Source organism: Artemia franciscana, chromosome 21 (genome assembly GCF_032884065.1).
Source record: "Artemia franciscana chromosome 21, ASM3288406v1, whole genome shotgun sequence".
NCBI lineage: Eukaryota > Metazoa > Arthropoda > Branchiopoda > Anostraca > Artemiidae > Artemia > Artemia franciscana.
Window position 1 is genome coordinate 17,236,920 of NC_088883.1, and position 19,579 is coordinate 17,256,498.

A 19,579-nucleotide genomic window follows, 5' to 3' on the forward strand; every position below is an offset into this window, starting at 1 on the left:
TCCGATAAGCCGTTCGTAAGTTAAGAATACCTCATATTTCTAATTTCTTCGAATTGACTTGGTATTTACTTGGTAAATACAAGTGCCATAAAAAGAGCAAAAATTGATGAGCTTTAGCCTTGATTCAAATTTGTAGATGGTCTGAATAAAGGACCTTTTAGACGATAGTCAATGTGAAAGCCTTACTTTTCTGCACTTTATTTTAGAATTATTTTTATCAACACTAAGGTTTAATGAATAACCAAAACCCCAATTTAAGTTATTCACTATACAAAATAACAAGTTCGATTAATTGTGAACGATAGAAACCCCTGAATGACTTAATATTCAAACAAGCGACGTCTTTTTTCTCAGAAAATGGAGTATTTTAGACAAGTTATCTTCCATTATAAATATTATGCCTTGAAGCCTAATTTGTATTTATAGATGGCATGAGTGCAAAATTTTTCCTATATCACACTGAAAAATATAGCATCTAACCGGGGTTTCAGGTAATACAAATATTGAAAAGCAGGTTTAATATTACCAACTGAATTATTCGAACCGCTCAGAAGCTATTTGACAAAGTCCACAAAACAAACAGTGATGACGTTTCAAAGAGAACACTAGTTGGTTTTGATTATAAAGCACTAATCACCAGATATCAAGGAGGCACACTCGTGCCTCTATAAAGAGGCGACACACGATAATGTTAAGCGATCTTCGGTTCCAGTGGTCGCAGAGGGATGGGGAGGGATGCATTTCGTAGCCCGAGCTCCAACTAAGAAACCTGCCAAATTTCATCCCCCTCCAACTTTTCCTTCATGGGGAAAATCTGGCCGAAAGTTTCGACTCGTAAACCCCAGCCCCCCTTTAACGTTGTCCGATCGGGCTGAAATTCACAAGTTAAGGTCCCCTAGGGCCCAGGAGCTTATCCGCGAAATTTCAGCTCGATCCGATAACTCCTTCCCTGTTTTCCAGAAACCACGCATAGCCACTTAAAATTCATTTTCTTTTTTTTCTCGACGCCTACAGGTCACAGCCGACATCGGATCTGGGTGTACGAAGACTCATTCGATGCGGAATTCTCCGAGTAAGTGCCCTTGAAAGTTTCGTAGGAAAATCTTAACCCCCCAAAGTTTCGACCCCCCAACCGCACCCCCCCCTTTTAACATTGTCCGATCGGGCTGAAATTCACAAGTTAAGGTCCCCTAGGGCCCAGGAACTTATATGCGAAATTTCAGCTCGATCCGATAACTCCTTCCCTGTTTTCCAGAAACCACGCATTAGCTACTTAATTAACGCATTTCTCTCCATAAGAGCCCATGTTAATTTGAAATTTTTAAAAGTTATTGAGAAGTTATATTTACACACATGCAGTGATTAGCTCAGTCGGTAGAGCGTGGGACTTTCAATCCTCTGGTCAAGGGTTCAAGTCCCTTACGGGCGGTTGTTTTTCACAACATCAAAAAAATTTTGATAACACCTGGACAGCTTATCAATAGAGAGATAACAGAATATTGGCTTCTTATGAGCAAAAGAAACATTTCGGTCATTCTATCTATTTTTTTTTCTATTTTATACAATGATTTAAAAGCGGGGGGGGGGAGCGGCAGCCACACAAGTTCCTCTCCTAATTCCTGTACGAGGAGTACAGGAATTATTAAATTACATCCACCATGGATTGTAGAAAAACGTACAGAAATAATATGAAAAAAACTTCGTTTTCTTAAAGAGTTAAAGAGGCTGCGTCCCAAAGTCGAACCTTAAAACGTACTGGAATTAGAAGAGGCAGTTGGGGGGCTGCCGCCCCCCAAACCCCCAGCTTTTAAAGACTCTTTTGTACAGGTTTTTTGTTTTTTTGCTAACCCCCCGCTCTTGGCTTCGGAAAGGCCCTCTTTTAATTAACAAAAAATTGAAATGAATGAATAATGGAATAACTTAGAAAAATGTTAAACACAAGAGGACAGGAGAACCATTGCGCCGAAACTAGTAATTAGTAACAATGAAGTCCCCCCACAAAAAAATAAACCTGTACAAAAGAGTCTTTAAAAGCTGGGGGTTTGGGGGGGGCGGCAGCCCCCCAACTGCCTCTTCTAATTCCAGTACGTTTTAGGGTTCGACTTTGGGACGCAGCCTCTTTAACTTTTTAAGAAAACGAAGTTTTTTTCATATTATGATTGAAAAAAAAAAACACTGCCGTTCGCTTATTTTGTTTTCGGATGGATAATGTTCCTAAGTCTATTTTCGTATCAGTCTACTTGGGTCTGGAAAACAAATTAGTTTTGATGGCACATTTTTCCTCATTTTGTAATTAATCATCATTGTGTGTCTAGTTCTATTAAAGGTTGTTAATATTTTAATTAGTGATGTTAGTTCCTTTTGGGGGAATACTTAGATAGACCTCTAGCTAAGAATCACAGTAATTTGTTTACAATAAAATCTAATAAAAAAATGTAAACAATCGATTTAGTAGGATTCGTTTCTGTAAGTCTCATTGCGCACACACTTTCTTTTTTAAAACAAGTTATCTCTCTAGAAGTGTTAGCACTAAATGCAAAAATATAAATAAATAAAATTTAATATCCAGTCAAAATCAAACCAAAATTACAATAATTTAGTTTTTATAACAAAAAGCCATGTTTTCCCTTTCCAAATAGCTAACTGCTGTTTCACACAACACCATAAAAAGGCAAGATTTTTCCTTTGATCTCAGTCAGTCATGCCCTAAAAGTACCTTGTTCCAATTACGAGGTCACCTCCATAATGTGAAACCTGTTCGTTGTAATATATTTTAGTACACTCCATTGGTGGAGAGCGATACCTCCAGACCGCCCTGTTACGGGTGAATACTTATATAGTTTGTTTTTTTTATGTCAAATAAAGAATACGATTGACACATTACAAGCTTTAAGTGGCTATCTTCTTTTAACTGAATGCATAATCCTTTAGTATTTTAGTATTTAAATACCCATAGTATTTAGTATATTTATTAATCTAGGCTAGCTTATTTTTCTTAACTGATTAAAAGGAGGACCACCCTATCTCGTCCACTATCAACTTTTTTAGTTTGCATTGCCAAACTATGTAGAATTGACAGGACAGTTTTGCCATAAGTTCTAGTGCTTGGATAAGGAATCCGAATAAACGACAGAAAACTAAAAGCCACCACCCATTTTCCCAAAAATCGAAGAAAACCCATGCAACTTTTACTGTTTTGTGCCGTAGATAAAGATATTTAGTTTTATGAAACTTCCATCATCAGAAAGTGTGAATTTGGGTTTTTCGATTAAAAGGAGTAGAATTTTCTTTTTGAAGTTCATGAAAGGGGAGTCCCTAAAAATGTTCTACCATACCTGCTACAAAAATGCTAATAATCAGATCAAATAAAAAACACTCGAGCAATTTGGCAGCTTTGGGAGTTCCCTGCGGTGCTAACTGCTTTTATTGACAATCTCATTCTCTGTGAGATTTTGCTAATGGGTTCTTTGTCTTTGTGACTGTCAACTGGCGCTGAGGCTTACAAAGCGATTTTAAGGCACCATAACCTCTAAAATGCCAACCATTAAACCAAACTAACCCTGAATAATGGCATTAATTCACGAAAATGTGGGGCGGGGGGGTTGTTTTTCAACAATACAAAAAAAAAAAAATCCTACACAGCAAATACACCTCGTCTTAGCTAACAGACTAAGTGCATAATATGAAAGCATGCTGGTTCTTGTTGTATTGCTAATGGAAATTTTCGAAATTAACCAATGCTCAATTTGTCGGTGCCATTTCAAACTAAAGGATAAGAATGAATTAGTTGTTGGCTTCGTAAAACTTTGAGAGCTTTTTTTTAAAGCTTCACATTTTTCTCAATCATGACATGCATATATGCGCAGTTAGCTGTCTATAAAATGGAATTAGCACTCCTTGATTAAGCTCAATTAATTTTTATTGGTTACGAATACAAGACCAAATGAAAATTGAAATAAGTTTTGATCAAGATTTATTGTTAGTTTCATTTTAATCTGCTAATCATCTAATAATAATAATAAATAAAAAAAATCGAGTATCTTTGGGTGTTGTCTTATGTACTGGATACGAGAAAAATGTTCTTAGGTGCATTTTGGAACAGCCTTTTTTTCAAACGGGCTTATAACAAGCGATTTAAAGTTTGATACATTTTTTTTTCATTTTTTGGTATTGATTCTTATTTTAGGGAACATCCTTAGGACGGCTTAGAGTTAAGAGTCAATCAATGGCTTCGACATAAAAATTCGAAAATAGATAAAATAAACTGATTGGCTTCTGAAAGGCCTAAATCACAAAACACGTGTTCTAATTACATAGATGTATCGTCAAAGGGTTTTTCTTGGGATTACAATGGCCAATAATTTAACACGTGTTCAATTCCTTTTGATCTCATCAATAATAAATTATGGCCTTTATAATAGAGATTGTGTGACATTAAAGGATTGTAACCACAAAAAAAAAAAAAAAAAAAAAAAAATTGTACACCAGCATGATTAGTCCGAAAATTAACTTAAATATCTGATTTTTCTTTTTGTTTGACCGGAGAGGGGGGAGGGTGTTACAAACCTCGTTAGCTTAGGTAACAAACAAAATATATCAACTGAAAATTTAACATTTTTTGAAGGTTTTGGGGCAATTCACACCCCGTCACTCCTTCTCCCGAGAAATAATAGTCTCAAAGTACTAGAGCCTTATATAAAGCCAGTTTGAGCGACCCTTTTCAAAATTATGCGTTCAAAGTTTTTATACCCGAGCATTAGCAAACATGGACAACTCAGAAAATCTCCTACATCATGTGATGATAAATTTTTATCAAGATTTTCCAAGTATTTGTCCTTTTTTTCATTTATTCGTTTTATTTTATGCCTTGTGAGGTTTGGTAAAAGTGCAGTAGATGCCGTTTTTTCCTCTATATGTTCACTCTTTTTACTGTCCCGCAGGCCCATTTCCAAAAGGATCGGGGGGGGGGGGGGGTCAAATCCCCTAAATATGTTTTTCCAACTCGTAAAAACGTAACAAAAACGCATATAAACACATTTTTGGTGTCTATCCAAAGTTTTCTGTGTACCCCCCCCCCCGAACAAAAATCCTGGATGCAACCCTGCCTCCCCGATCCAATTCAATAAAGACATAAAAATCCTGCGAATATACTATATAGCTACCCTCCAATTTTTGATCAATTGACATAGAGGCAGACATTCATTTATAATTCAATATTCAAGATAAAAATTTTGCTAATTTCAATACAACTTCTACAGAGCAAGTCATCTTATGAAAAAACGTTATTGATATTTATTAAGTTTCATTAATACCTTTCTTCCAAAAATACCAGTTAAGAGGAGAATCAGCAGAGCCCTCAAAATTTCGCAGCGACGGGTCATTAAGCGATAAGAGCGATTTTCCTAGGCCACCTGTCTAATATGAAACCGGAATAACCGTATTTTATCAAAATTTAATTAGCATACAAATGTGGCCAAACAGATGTGAAATCATGGGACTTCATAACCACATTGCGCGACACAAAGAACCTGAATTACAGAATAGATCGCTTTGAATTGATTACCTATGTTTATACCTTCTTTTACGACCTAGAGGTCGCATCTTGTTTTTTTTCTATTGAAAGACTTATCTCTGGAGCAATCCCTAAAATTAAGTGTACTCAGTTAGCAGTATGTGGTGATGAAGTTTATAGCCATAGTAAACGCTAACTGGTTTTGGTCGGCTTGAAAAAAAAAACTTAGATCTTCCAGCTTATCTGAATTTACAAATGTATTTAAAGACATGCGACGTATTTTAAAGACAAGGAGAGATGTACTCTACGATGGTATGCGCTATTTTAAGTTATATGTAAGTTACCGTGAATGTCCGAAAATGGTGAATGTCAACATTCACCGGTGAATGTCCGAAATACCTTTTTTCTCCTTCGATTTAGTCAGGGTTCCCAGTTAACTTTTTCAGTTTAATGCAAGGTTTGATGATGACAGGTTAGGTTTTAACCCATTTCCGATATTTAACCTAACTCTAACTTTTACCATCAAAGCTTGCATAAGACTGAAGTAGGAATTTTGGACAGTCACCGGTGAATGTCGAGATTAACCAGATTTCGAACATTCACAGTATCGTATATTTATCATTAAAGCGAGATAAGTTCGTTTATTAACAGAAGTAACAATTATTAACTATTTTTGTTGATTCTACCATTAATTTGCTTTATTTCCGATATTATAACGAGTTAGTAATATATTACTGTTTTTAAATAGCTAAGAGAGAATGACACAAAATAAATCCAAAGCTTTTTGGTCAGTTATGTAATGGACGGTATACAACGTAAGATGAAAGGTAAAAATCTAAAAACGACAACAATATTTTGAAAGAGGAATAGAGATAGAGAAATCTAAATAAATTGGCAAACCAGAAATGGACAAGCGACTCAATATAGAGTACATGTAATTAGTCGATCCCCAGTAAGTACATAAGAGCTCAAGAACAGGATCGGATACTCTGTCTGAATTAAAGAACACACAAACACACACACAGACAAAAAAAAAAAAAAAAAAAAAAAAAAAAAAAAAAAAAAAAAAAAAAAAATAAAAACTGTACAAACCAAGTGCTCCATAATTTTGTGGCCATTTTCTTTGGTTATTTGGATTGTAATCTAATGAAGGTGAAAACGCGGACGTTCTGTCAAATGAGTCACGTCGTCCTACTGTCCCTGTTAATCCTGAAAAGACACAGACTATGTATTTGTGTATCAATTTTAGTAACTTCAAAACAAAAATTGCAGCTTAAATTTTGTCCGTATAGGGGGAAGAAGGTTGTTAAATCTAAACATAATGTCGCAATTAAAGTAGATACGATACATATTTGGAAACACAGAAATCTAACGCTCTGAGTGTTGCAAATTAAACTTGCTTCGCCAAAGTTTATTTCCCACACCCCAAAAATTCAGAGCTTATTCACTACTCAAATCAAGAACAAAAAAAAAAGTTTCCAATTTGCCGCATTATGTGGATTAATCTTGCAATGTCGATGGGTTACGCCTACAAAGCCTTCATTTGTGTATATTTTTATTTCGTATAAAGAAAGTCACCAAAGCAAAACTTGACCCTAATAAACTAGCTCTGGAAAACTTACGCCAACTAATTGCCTCTGGAAGAGTGGCCTAGAGAAGCATGGCACCTTAAACATCGACCCAAGGAAAGTCAAAATCAATTTATTCCAATTAAACTAGGTCCAAAGGAACACCTGTGCCGTGAATGCGTTTCATTATAAATTGCAGAAAGTTCTTCCTGATAGGAGAGGGGGAAGGATTGGTGAAAAACCGGTCCAAGGCGGTTGCTATTCGTCCCATATGCGGTTGCCCCCAGAAAGCAAATGCTTAGCATAGCACAGCAATTTCGAGTTGGTATCTTTCCCTTCTTTATTATTAAGACGCCTTCATTACTGGACTATATGAGTCTCTTCAATCTCTACAAAAGGAATAACCCCGAAGGTGTACACAAGTTTATCGGAAGTGAAATCGCTGGGGGTAATTTTACGTGGAAACTTTTGCAAGCTAGGTTTTCTGAGGACAAGGTAAATAAGGGTAAACTTTCTAGCGGCGAGTTCCACAGTTTCGTCCAGCCTTCTTTAAAACGCGACATTTACTATCATTTCCTCATCTGATAATGATAGCCTAAAGGGATTTTTTTTCACAGGAAATGTGTTTTAATGCTGAAGGACCGACCTTTGATCTTGAATTAAATTAAAAACAAGTTTTGTTTTAACAGAAAGTAAAGAGGAACATTACAACTTAAAACGAACAAAAATTATTCCGTATGAAGGCTGCCCCCTCCTCAATACCTCACTCTTTAGGCTAAAGTCCCCGTCATATACGGAAGAATTTCAGTTGGTTTTAAGTTTTAATATTGCTTCTTACTTTCAGTCGAAAAAAAATTATCTTTTAATTTAATATCTGATCATTTTCCAAATAAAGCCGGGAAATCTGGCTCCCCTCCAGTGAAAGATTCCCTCCCCTCACGCGAAACTCCTCCGTGAAAAGTATTTTCCACGTTAAATACCCTGCACCCTCCAAAGAAAATTACTTTGGGCTGAAAAGAACTAATTTCTAATCGTTTATCACGTCATAACGGAAATTTCCCAATCTGTGGAAATTTTCCCGGAAATCCACCTGCCTATGCAAAGCTGCTCCAATAGAAAATTACCTATGGAGAATTCTACCGCGGAAAATCCCTCCCCCATGGAAAAATCTTCCCGCACTGAAAATTTCCCTCGGGTAATTTCCCCAGTTCTCAACATGTAAAATTGAGTGAACAAACAGAAAATAAAAAAATAAAAGAATTTCGTATGGGAATTCTTTCAAGGCATAGTTATTGGACTTCTTCAAATATGCCTAACAGAGCGGCTATTTCAAAAGTTTGATCGGCCGATTTCGGCGGAAACGCGTCAAAGGGGGGCTAATTACCCTCCAATTTTTTGGTAACTTAAAAAAAGGTACTAGAACTTTTAATTTCCGTTCACACGAGCCCATTCTCGATTTTCTAGGACCACTGGTTATACAATCACCTCTGAAAAAAAAACCAAAAAAACACACAGCCGTGATCTTTTTTTGAAGAAAAAAAAAAACTTTTTTTGCTGACGGGGGGTTTGAAATCCCTACAATAGGGTTATCGGATACACTGAATCTGATGGTTCTATTTTCATTGTTTCCTTGAATTTCCTGGGGTGTTACTCCTTTTTCGAAAATAAGGCGATTTTTCTCAGGCTCGTAGCATTTGAGTGGGTAACTAAACTTAATGAATCTTATAATAGTTGGAATCAGCATTAAAAGCCAATTCTTTTTATATATCTATCGGAATCAAATTCTGTTTTTTTTTTACAATTTCGGTTACTATTGAGTAAAGTCAAATCCTTACTTACAGTTCGTTTCCACGAACTACTTAAAAACAGATGAAATATGAATCAATTTCATCAAATTCCAAAACAAACTTATCCAATTAACAGTAAAAAGAAAAAAAGTCGGTTGGAATCAGCATTAAAAGCCAATTCTTTTTATATATCTATCGGAATCAAATTCTGTTTTTTTTACAATTTCGGTTACTATTGAGTAAAGTCAAATCCTTACTTACAGTTCGTTTCCACGAACTACTTAAAAACAGACGAAATATGAATCAATTTCATCAAATTCCAAAACAAACTTATCCAATTAACAGTAAAAAGAAAAAAAGTCAGAACTTGAATCCGGTCTAAGAATTAATAGTTGGCCTTTTATTCTTTTTGAGTGCCAAGCATAATCATTTCATACAAAAAACAAAGTGCTCGCTATTGTTAAGTTGTAATAATCAGTGAATCGTATTACAGAGGTAACCTAAAAAAAAATACTGCATTCAAATAAGCGACATTTTCCTTGGCACACGGCATGACATTATCGCATTTAAATCTAAACAAGGCCATCAATCGTGACAGTCTCTTACAGATTACACAAACAAATCTATATATAGAACCAGATAAAAGCAGCTGGAATTAGAAACTTTCACGGCATTTTTTTTTTTTTTTTTTTTTTTTTTTTTTTTTTTTATGGCATCATTACTTACATGCAAACGCGAGGGACTTATAATTTACGGCAGAGGAAATAGGATTGGTCGTAATATGGATATATTGTATGTGAGGTTTAAAATTATAAGACTACTTCGATCAGGGAACTATACATAAATATATAACAGTAAAATCAAACACAAGAATTTTTGGCTAATACATCATCGGCGCGTACAAACAGCTCCTCCTATTTAATTTACCATCAGTGGTCCAATGTATATTACCCTGGAATACGTATTTTGGCAGAAACTTTCTCAAAATACCCTTGAAACCAAATCGAGACTTTGAAAACTACTTGTAATTTCTAAACACATCTAATAATATCGTTATACTACTAATTACTGGTTTTATACATGTATTGGGATTAATTAATTTAAAATTAGATTCTTTAAAAGTTAGTATTACAAAGGTGAAGCCAAGTTTCGCGTTCAAGAGAAATCTGACTTGTTTACCCGTGAAAAAATCTAATGTAGTGAATGATTGTACTCTCTAAATGTAATTACAATGGACCAGGGCCATCTAACTAAACCTAATGAGATTAAAGAGTGAAATTGAAACCTGAAACAACACAACTTATTATCGTTAATTACTGAAAATTCGTCAATAATCAACAACTTCTTCCTCTTAGTCTAATAACAACTTATCAGCGAATGCTCAATAAACCTATATAATTAGCGTAGAAAGAGGGGGTACCCAATTTGAATCCCCCCCCCCCAAATTGAAACCCTAGACTATGGACCTAGTAAATGAGAACATCTAAAGGTCATCAGGCAAACCCCATGGGAGGATGTCTTTTGGTACCACGGTTGTATTACCAATGAACGAGCCCTCCAACCCCGGAAAAAATATAGTTTAATCCCACTACAAAAATACTTCGTAAACATTATACAGAAAACAAAACATTCTTCTTTTACATATTAGGACCAAATAACACTTAAATTGTGAGCTAGGCCCGTCCTAAAGAACATTTTTATTGATTTTATTTTTTAAGTTGATTCTTTAGAAATGACTGTTTTGCGCAGAGAATCCGTCCCGTTCCCCATCCCTCCGGAAACTCCGAATTCATGCAGATATCCAGAAATTTATTTTGTGATTCATGGAGGTGCTTATCGCTGATGATGCAAATGTCATGTTCCATTCCCAACCCAAGTGTCAGTTAGAGCTGAAAGTAGGCACGAGCAGAAATCATGTGCAATTACTATTTGCAGACCTGCTGATTGACTGATGAAAAGCTTGTATTAACCGTATATGATGCTTAGACAACTTTCTACTCTGACATACATCTGCAGCTGCTTCTGGGCTCGTCAGCATATTCTGTGAGGTCTCTTTTCATCAAACAGTTCGTGGTAACGAACTGTAGTAAGGAGCGACCCGGCTCAATAGTAACCAAAACTCTAAAAAATGGAATTTTGATGCCAATAGTTACATCAAAAGAATCGCATTTTAATGCTGATTTTAAATATACAAGTCTCATCAAGATTAGTCTTACCCGTCAAAAGTTATGAGCCTGAGAAAATTTGCCGCATTTTAGAAAATAGGGGGAAATACCCCCTAAAAGTCATACGATCTTAACGAAAATCACACCACCAGATTCAGCGTATAAAGTACCTTCTTGTAGAAGTTTCAAGCCCCTATCTAAAACAATGTGGAATTTAGCATATTTTTTTTTCCATAAGACAAATCACGGATGCGTTTTTATTTGTTTTTTGTTTTTTTTTTTCAGGGGTGATCGTATCGACTCAGTGGTCCTAGAATGTCGCGAAAGGGCTCATTTTAACGGAAATTAAAAGTTCTAGTGCCCTTTTTAAGTGACCAAAAAATTGGAGGGCACCTAGGCCCCCTCCCACGCTCATTTTCCCCCCAAAGTCACCGGATCAAAATTCTGAGATAGCCATTTTATTCACCATAGTCGAAAAACCTAATAACTATGTCTTTGGGGACGACTTACTCCCCCGCAGTCCCCATGGGAGGGACTGCAAGTTACAAACTTTGACCTGTGTTTACATATAGTAATGGTTACTGGGAAGTGTACAGACGTTTTCAGGGGGATTTTTTTGGTTTGGGGGGAGAGTTGAGGGGGGGGGGGTACATGGGAGGATCTTTCAATGGAGGAACTTCTCATGAGGGAAAAAACTTTCAATGTAGGGGGTGCAGGATTTTCTAGCATTATTAAAAAAAAAACAATGAAAAAATTAATATGAAAAGTTTTTTCTACTGAAAGTGAGGAGCAGCATTAAAACTTAAAATGAACAGAAATTATTACGCATATTTGGGGTTTACCTCCTCTTAATACCTCGCTCTTTACGCTAAAGTATTTTTAGTAATTTCAACTATTTATTCTACGGCCTTTGTGATACAGGGGTCATTCTTAAGGAATTGGGACAAAATTTAAGCTCTAGTGTAAAGAGCGAGGTATCGACGAGGGTTGAGCCCCCTCATATACGCAATAAAAACATACGAATATAGAAGTCCGCTACGTAAGTTAATTCGTGAGTTACGTATATTTTTTACTTATGAAAACGTTCGTAAAAAATTAAAAGTTATAGTTGCCTTTTTAAGTTATCAAACAATTGGTGGGCAACTAGGCCTCCTCTCTCGCTCCTTTTTTCTCAAAATCTTCCGATTAAAACGATGAAAAAGCCATTTACCCCCAAAAAAATAAGATGCAAATTTTATTTTAATTATTTATGCGCGGAGAGCAAAGATCAATAAATGCATTAATTCAAAAACGTCCAGAAATTAAACAAAAAAACAAGTTTTTTTTAAATGAAAGTAAGGAGCGACATTAAAACTTAAAAAGAACAGAAATTACTCCGTACATGAAAGGGGCTTTCCCTCCTCAACGCCCCGCTCTTTACGCTGAAGTTTTTTACTGTTTTAAAATGTAGAGTTAAGAGAAAGAGTCAAACTTTAGCGTAAAAAGCGGGGCGTTGAGGAGTAATTTCTATTCGTTTTAAGTTTTAATGTCGTTCCTTACTTTCATTAAAAAAAACTTGTTTTTTTTTTTTTGTTTAATAGCACGTAGAGGTCTATACCGTAAAAATACAATTTAAATTTTCCGAGTAGGATATTCCAATTAATAGGGCTGTTGTGTTGATTATTGCACATATAAGCTTTAGACAGGGAGCTATCATCTTCCCTCCTTTGTATAAAAGTATTTACTGCTACGGGGAGTTGTTAGTAGTAGTCGTGTTTAGTGGAATAGATACTAAACTACCACGTTACATAGATGGTATTCCGAGCCCTAGCAGATAGTACCAAAACAACCTATCTGCCAAGATCAGGAAATAAGCCGCTTTAAGTGCTGGACATACAATATGTATCTTCTGGTTAAACGTCAAAGAGCTTTTGCACTTTTTCGTCAAGGAGGACACAGTGCAAGAAAAAAATGTGTAGGTCAAAACTGCTAGAAAATCCATTAAATAAACAAGGGCCAAGAGCTCATATGGTACTTGTGACGAGGCCAGAAGAGCTAAGAGCCAAGAGCTCATATGGTATGAGCTCTAACAAAATTCTAAGAATCAATAAATTGATTTAAAAGGAAAATCAGAGGCTTAATGCCGGTCAGGATTTTTAAATAAGAGCTCTGAGTCACGATGTCCTTCTAAATATCAAAATTCATTAAGATCCGATCACCCACTCGTAAGTTATAAATTCCTCGTTTTTTCTAATTTTTCCTCTCCCTTTAGCCCCCCAGATGGTCGAATCTGGGGAAACGACTATCAAGTCAATTTGTGCAGCTCCCTGACACGCCTACCAATTTTTATCGTCCTAGCACATCCAGAAGCACCAAACTCGCCAAAGCACTGAATCCCTCCCCCCAAATCCCCCAAAGAGAACGAAAACAGTGCGTTTATGTCAATCACGTATCTACGACAATTGCTTATTCTATAAACCAAGCTTCATCCCGATTCCTCCACTCTAAGTGTTTTCCAAGATTTCCAGTTTCCTCCTCAAACTCCCCCCAACGTCAACAGATCCGGTCGGGATTTGAAATAAGAGCTCTGAGACATGAATTCCTTCTAAATATCAAATTTCACTAAGATTCGGTCACCCGTTCTTAAGTTAAAAATGTCTCAATTTTCTAATTTTCCAAATTAAACCCCTCCCCCAACTCCTTCAAAGAGAACGGATCCGTTGCAATTATGTCAATCACGTATCTAGAACTTGTACTTATTCTTCTCATCAAGTTTTCATCCGATCTCTCCACTCTAAGCGTTTTCCAAGATTTCTGTTTCCCTCCTCCAACCCTCTATATCCCCGGATCCAATTTGAGTCGAAAATGTAGCATCTGAGACATAAGATCCTTCTATATATCAAGTTTCATTAAGATCCGATCACCTATTCGTAAGATAAAAATACCCCAATTTTCACGTTTTCCAAGAATTCCGGTTTCCCCTCCAATTCTCCCCAATGTCACAGGATCTGGTCGGAATTTAAAATAAGAGCTTTAAAGCACAAGGTCCTTCTAAATGTCAAATTTCATTAAGATCTGATCACCCGTTCGTAAGTTACAAATACCTCATTTTCCGAATTAGCCCCCCCCCCCCCACTCCAAGAAAGAGAGGGGATCCGGTCCGGTTATGTCAGTCGCGTATCTTAGACTTGTTTTTATTCTTCCCATCCAGTTTCATCCTGATCTCTCCGCTTTAAGTATTTTCTAAGATTTCTGCCCCCCCCCCAATAACGCTGGATCCGATTGAGATTTAACATACGAGATCTGAGTTACGAGGTCCTTCTAAATATGAAGTTTCATGAAGATCCAATCACTCCTTCGTAAGATAAAAATACGTCATTTTTTCTAATTTAGCAGTATTAACCCCCCCCCCCCCGATTCCCCCAAATAGAGCGGATCCGTTCCAAATATATCAACCACGTGTTTAAGATTGCTCCTTATTTTTCCCACCAAGTTTCATCCCGATCCCTCCACTCTAAGCGTTTTCCATGATTTTAGGTTCCCACAAACTCCCCCAATGTCACCAGATCCGGTGGGGATTTAAAATAAGAGCTTTGAGACACGATATCCTTCTAAATATCAAATTTCATTGAGATCCGATCACCCGTTCGTAAGTTATACATACCTCATTTTTTTCTGATTTTTCAGAATTAACCCTCCCCCAACTACCCCAAAGAGAGCAGATCCGTTCCAGTCATGCCAATCATGTATCTAGGACTTGTGCTTATTTTTCCCACCAAATCCCTCCACTCTAAGTGTTTTCCAAGACTTTAGGTTTCCTCCTCCCCCCCCCCCAAAGTCACCAGATCAGGTCAGGATTTAAAATAAGAGCTCTGAGACACAATGTCCTTCCAAACATCAAATTTCACTACAATCCGATCACCCGTTCGTAAGTTAAAAATACTTCATTTTTTTCTATTTTTTCCAAATTAACCAGCCCCCACTCCCCCCCCCCCAGATGGTCAAATCGGGAAAAACGATTATTTCTAATTTTATCTGGTCCGGTCCCTGATACGCCTACCAAATTTCATCGTCCTAGCTTACCTGCAAGTGCCTAAAGTAGTAAAACCGGGACCGACAGACAGACCGACAGAATTTGCGATTGCTATATGTCACTTGGTTAATACCAAGTGCCATAAAAACGAAAAATGACGGGTAATTGTAGTAAAATTCAATCGATTGTCTTGAACGTATGGTGATGATGTAATAATGATAATGACATCAAGAGGGCTACTACACGAAATAGGAAAAATATTTTGAAAGTATTCTGAACAAGCCGTTTTAGTTCGTGGAATAATCGATCTAATTGTCACATAGGCAGCTTGAGGGAGAAAACACTTGACATTATTCTACCTAATAGTAGTCGATCTAATTGCCACGTAGGCAGCGGGACTTGAGAGAGAAAACACTAAACATTATGTCTATCTAATAGTAGGCCTAAGTGTAATGGGAAGTATACTTGGGACGACCCTTTTCCTCTTGTTCGTAGACGATTTAGGCAGCAATCTAATGAATACAATTCATGTTTTCACTGACGGTTCACGACACACATCAAAATTCATAAAAATAGTGATCGTGGTACGATCTATTAGGAGCATTATTCTGATCCTTAGAGGATAAAGGTTAAGACGAGTGGATGGATAATTTCCACAGAAAAAGATAAATGAACTCCTTATAACTGGTGTAAGGCAAGTGGGGCTTTACCGATAATTTGTTTTTGAGGTGAACCTCTTAGTGTCAGTCCTGAGATCATCTACGGTTGTATATTTGTCTGTTCTCTCTTAGTCCTTGTCACTTGAGTACACGAGATCATCACGTACTAGAAAACTGGGAGCTATTGTACGCTGTGAACCTTCTTTCGTATCGTTCTACTCTACCATTGTACAGATCCTGCAGCACTCATATCATTGATTATACTGCTTCTCTTTTTCCTGGGACACCAATGACTCAAATAGTTCCAATCAATGAACAGGGGCATCAGACGCTGGCCACAACCCTGCTATGTTCTTTCAAAAGCTTCAAAAGCGTCTTGACATGTCACTTATGAGGATATTGTTAAAGTTTCTGTTCGAACCTCAACCTGACATAGTCGAATAAGATCCATACGAAAACTGAAGCGCCAAGAACAGTTCCGCGTCACATCATTCGCACTGATTGTCATCAGAAAAAATGTAAAAAGGAATATCTTTGAAAACCTTTATTAGGCAATCAGTTCGAACATGAAACGAGGTCCCAACTGAAGTAGTCCCCCGAGAGCCATCTTTAACATTCTTTAAGAGGGTTTTCAACCGGTTACATGGTAAATTGAAATTAATAGGATAATTAATGAGACTAGAAAAAGCGCAGGTATGACTAACACCATGAATCCTGTTAAAAAATAAGAAAAAAGGATTGGAACCAAGAGCTTGACTATGTATTTATTTTCCTATCAAGTCTCGCACAGAGGCATATGGGTCATGCTTCCAAGGAGAATCCCAACCTATCTCCCCTGTGTGCTGACAGGAGAAAGAGGGACCTCGTAATGTTTGCTAAATCATTTGTAAAGCATCCTTTATCACCTTGCAGTATACAATCATGATATGTTATTATCCACAATACTTTCATTAAATGAATAGGCAAAACAGCAATGACATGCAAACATTAACCGTCAACCTATTGAAATAGGCGTCATTTGAGATATATGTACTTAAAAATTTATGACTGCAGATATGGTACTGGTTGTACCGAGGACACATTTTGTTTTCTGTTTTTTTTTTTTTATCACTTTTTTAATGTCACAGTAAATTCAATACAACTACGACGTTAGTTTTTTTTCTCGGGGATTTTCAAGTGGACAAGATATATACAGTTAACAATCTATGACTGCAGATATGATACTGGTTGCACTGAGGACACATTTTTGTTTCCCTGTTTTATCATTTTTTTAATGTCACGGTAAATTCAAAACAACTACAACGTTAGTTATTTTTTTCTCGGGGATTTTCAAGTGGACAAGATATATATAGTTAACAGTCTATGACTTCACATTTGATACTGGTTGTATTGAGGACACATTTTTGTTTTTTTTTTTTTTATCACTTTTTTAATGTCACAGTAAATTCAATACAACTACGACGTTAGTTTATTTTCTCGGAGATTTTCAAGCGGACAAAAAATGTCCTAAAGGGAACGATTAGAATAACCTAAAGTTAAAACTAGTATTGCTTTAAACAGAACCAAGAAGAAGGTAAGAAAGAAACTTAAGAAATCCAGACTTAATGAAACCCTAGCAGACTTCACAAATGAACTTGGTACTAAAACAATCTATTTGAAAGGTATTTTTCTCTATCTTTAATGACTATATGTATGGTACCTTTTCAAAATATCACCATTTTTTTATTTGTTCTTTTTTTTTAGCCTAATTGGACTAAAACGTGAATCAGTGCAGCTATGACATCAATTCCACTTTTTAGGGCATCTTCAAGTCGATAAAGTGTGTCCTAAAGTGAACAATGATAATGATCAAAAAATAATCTGAACTATTATTGGATTAAAAGAGACCCAAGAAGAAGGGAAGAAACTTAAGTAAACTGAAGTTAGGGAAGGGTGGAAACGATATGTTTGAATAAGGTACCTTTTTTTATTTATTTTGAATGACTATATACGACACCATTTCAAGGTATCTGCAATTTATTCTTCTTCCTCTTTTTTTTTACAAGAGAAATTAACAGGGCTAAAATATGTCAACAAAATATAACATTATTTCTTACCAGAAAGTGCGCTTAACGAAGGGGAGCCTCCAACGGGTCCTCCTAAATTATTACCACCAAATCCCAAACTATTATTTTGCATTAAGCCTGCAGCAGCATTTCCGAACGGACTACCTATTTGCGAAGACTGTAGACCTAGAAGAAAAGTAAAACTAATTACGTAGTGTCTTTGGTAAGTATAATATCAACCCATTCATCAGTGCAGGGGACAGATAAACCAAAACTGAACCATCTTCCCTACATTTTTAAGTTAAATTTTCGTACTGAACAGGTATGGAAAAAGTTCCAAAGCTGACAGTGGCAGAATTCGACAGAATCCCAAAAGCTGCCAAGACTTTAGCAGCACAACTTGTGTTTTGACAGCTTTTCTTTGAGCAAAGAGTATTTTTATATGTAAAAATATTACTTTCAAACAAAATCTGCCAACAAACTTAAAAACTGCCAAGTAGCATTGCTACTTTGCTACCCTACTTTTTGTACAGCGGGTATTGAACCGTTTGAACGGTTCCAACCGTATAAATTATTTTAATTGACTCTGTTAAAAACAGAACCAACTCAGTACTTGCTGATTTCCAAAGGAATTATACTATTGCTTGTTCCTTTTTTTTTGTGCACTCTGTGCAACTTTTCAAGGTTTTCAATCTAATTTAGGCAATTCCATTCCCAAGAATAGGGTTTTTAATTTTTTCTTGGCCATATCGTTTTTCCATTCGTCTCTAAAAAAACAAACAAAAACACGTAGATCATTTGTCGCATACAAAATTATCTAGCAGAGCAAAGAAAGCTAGACGGAAGATTTTACGTGCTATGATACTTTTAATATTCTCTTCATTCTTTTTGCGTGTCATAGCCTTTTTCAAAACACTATAAAAATAGCTTTTGGTTTTACAGTTAAGCCATTCCTGCGGAAAACAGCATCCAAACTTCTTGCTTCTTATATCCTTTTTAAATTATAGTTTTGTATGTCCCCTTATCGCAAGGATAGGCCAATATAGAAAACAGTGTGTATACTATGCGAAAAAAAAATCAACGAAACTAATTTCAGAAAAAAAGCAATTGAGGTTTTTAAAATTTTTCTCCTACTGAAAAAGAGCATTTAGGCAAACACTGAAACTACGAAATTTCATTATTATTCGTTGAATTTTAGTGAAAAGAATAAGGATATGTCCAAAAAGACAAATAAATTAGTTTCATAATGCAATAAAACTTACTGTGTAACACATATTTTTGTCATTCTTACACACAGGATAGTTTTTAGCAATTTTAATGAAGTTATTTCTGTAACCACACAACAGACGCTTTGGTTTACTAGCAATCATATACCAAATTGAATGAGCTATTTCTGATTTTAACAAGGCATGGTGTTCAATTCTAAGCCTAAAAAGCATATTACAGAAAAAAGTCTTTCAAACAAACAACATCTCAAAAATCCATTTTCAGCGAAAACTTGAGGTATAAGAATATCGCAAGTAATGATAGATCAAGCTGGTTGTGTTCTATTCAGGAGGAAAATAGAATGACTTTCTACAAATCTATTTAAAAGCATTTTGTATGCTTAGCACAGTTTTTGATTGTAGTGCGGCATCTACTAGTACAATATTTTTGAATAGGTACAATTCAGATGGCGGTAGGTAATCAACACTCCTGGTTTCGAACTTCTGTGATCAAGAAGTCAATCATCATTAACAATATTTAATTATTCGTTATTATTATCGTTCCTAAACAACAGATAACACAATATTATAGGCAATTTGTGTAGCTATAATTTTTGAGGGAACCA

At 36.0% G+C, this 19,579-nt stretch overlaps 1 protein-coding gene across 2 annotated transcripts in view; it reads right to left on the minus strand.

Moving 5' to 3' along the window:
- LOC136040879 (pumilio homolog 2-like) overlaps positions 1-19,579 on the minus strand; it is a 199,080-nt gene that overhangs the window by 30,080 nt on the left and 149,421 nt on the right. For both annotated transcript variants that reach the window (XM_065725279.1, XM_065725280.1), the window contains 2 exons: positions 17,800-17,934; positions 6,605-6,721 (listed from right to left, as the gene is read on the minus strand). In XM_065725279.1, coding sequence (XP_065581351.1) covers positions 6,605-6,721; positions 17,800-17,934 — 252 coding nt within the window. The remainder of the gene's footprint in view (positions 1-6,604; positions 6,722-17,799; positions 17,935-19,579) is intronic.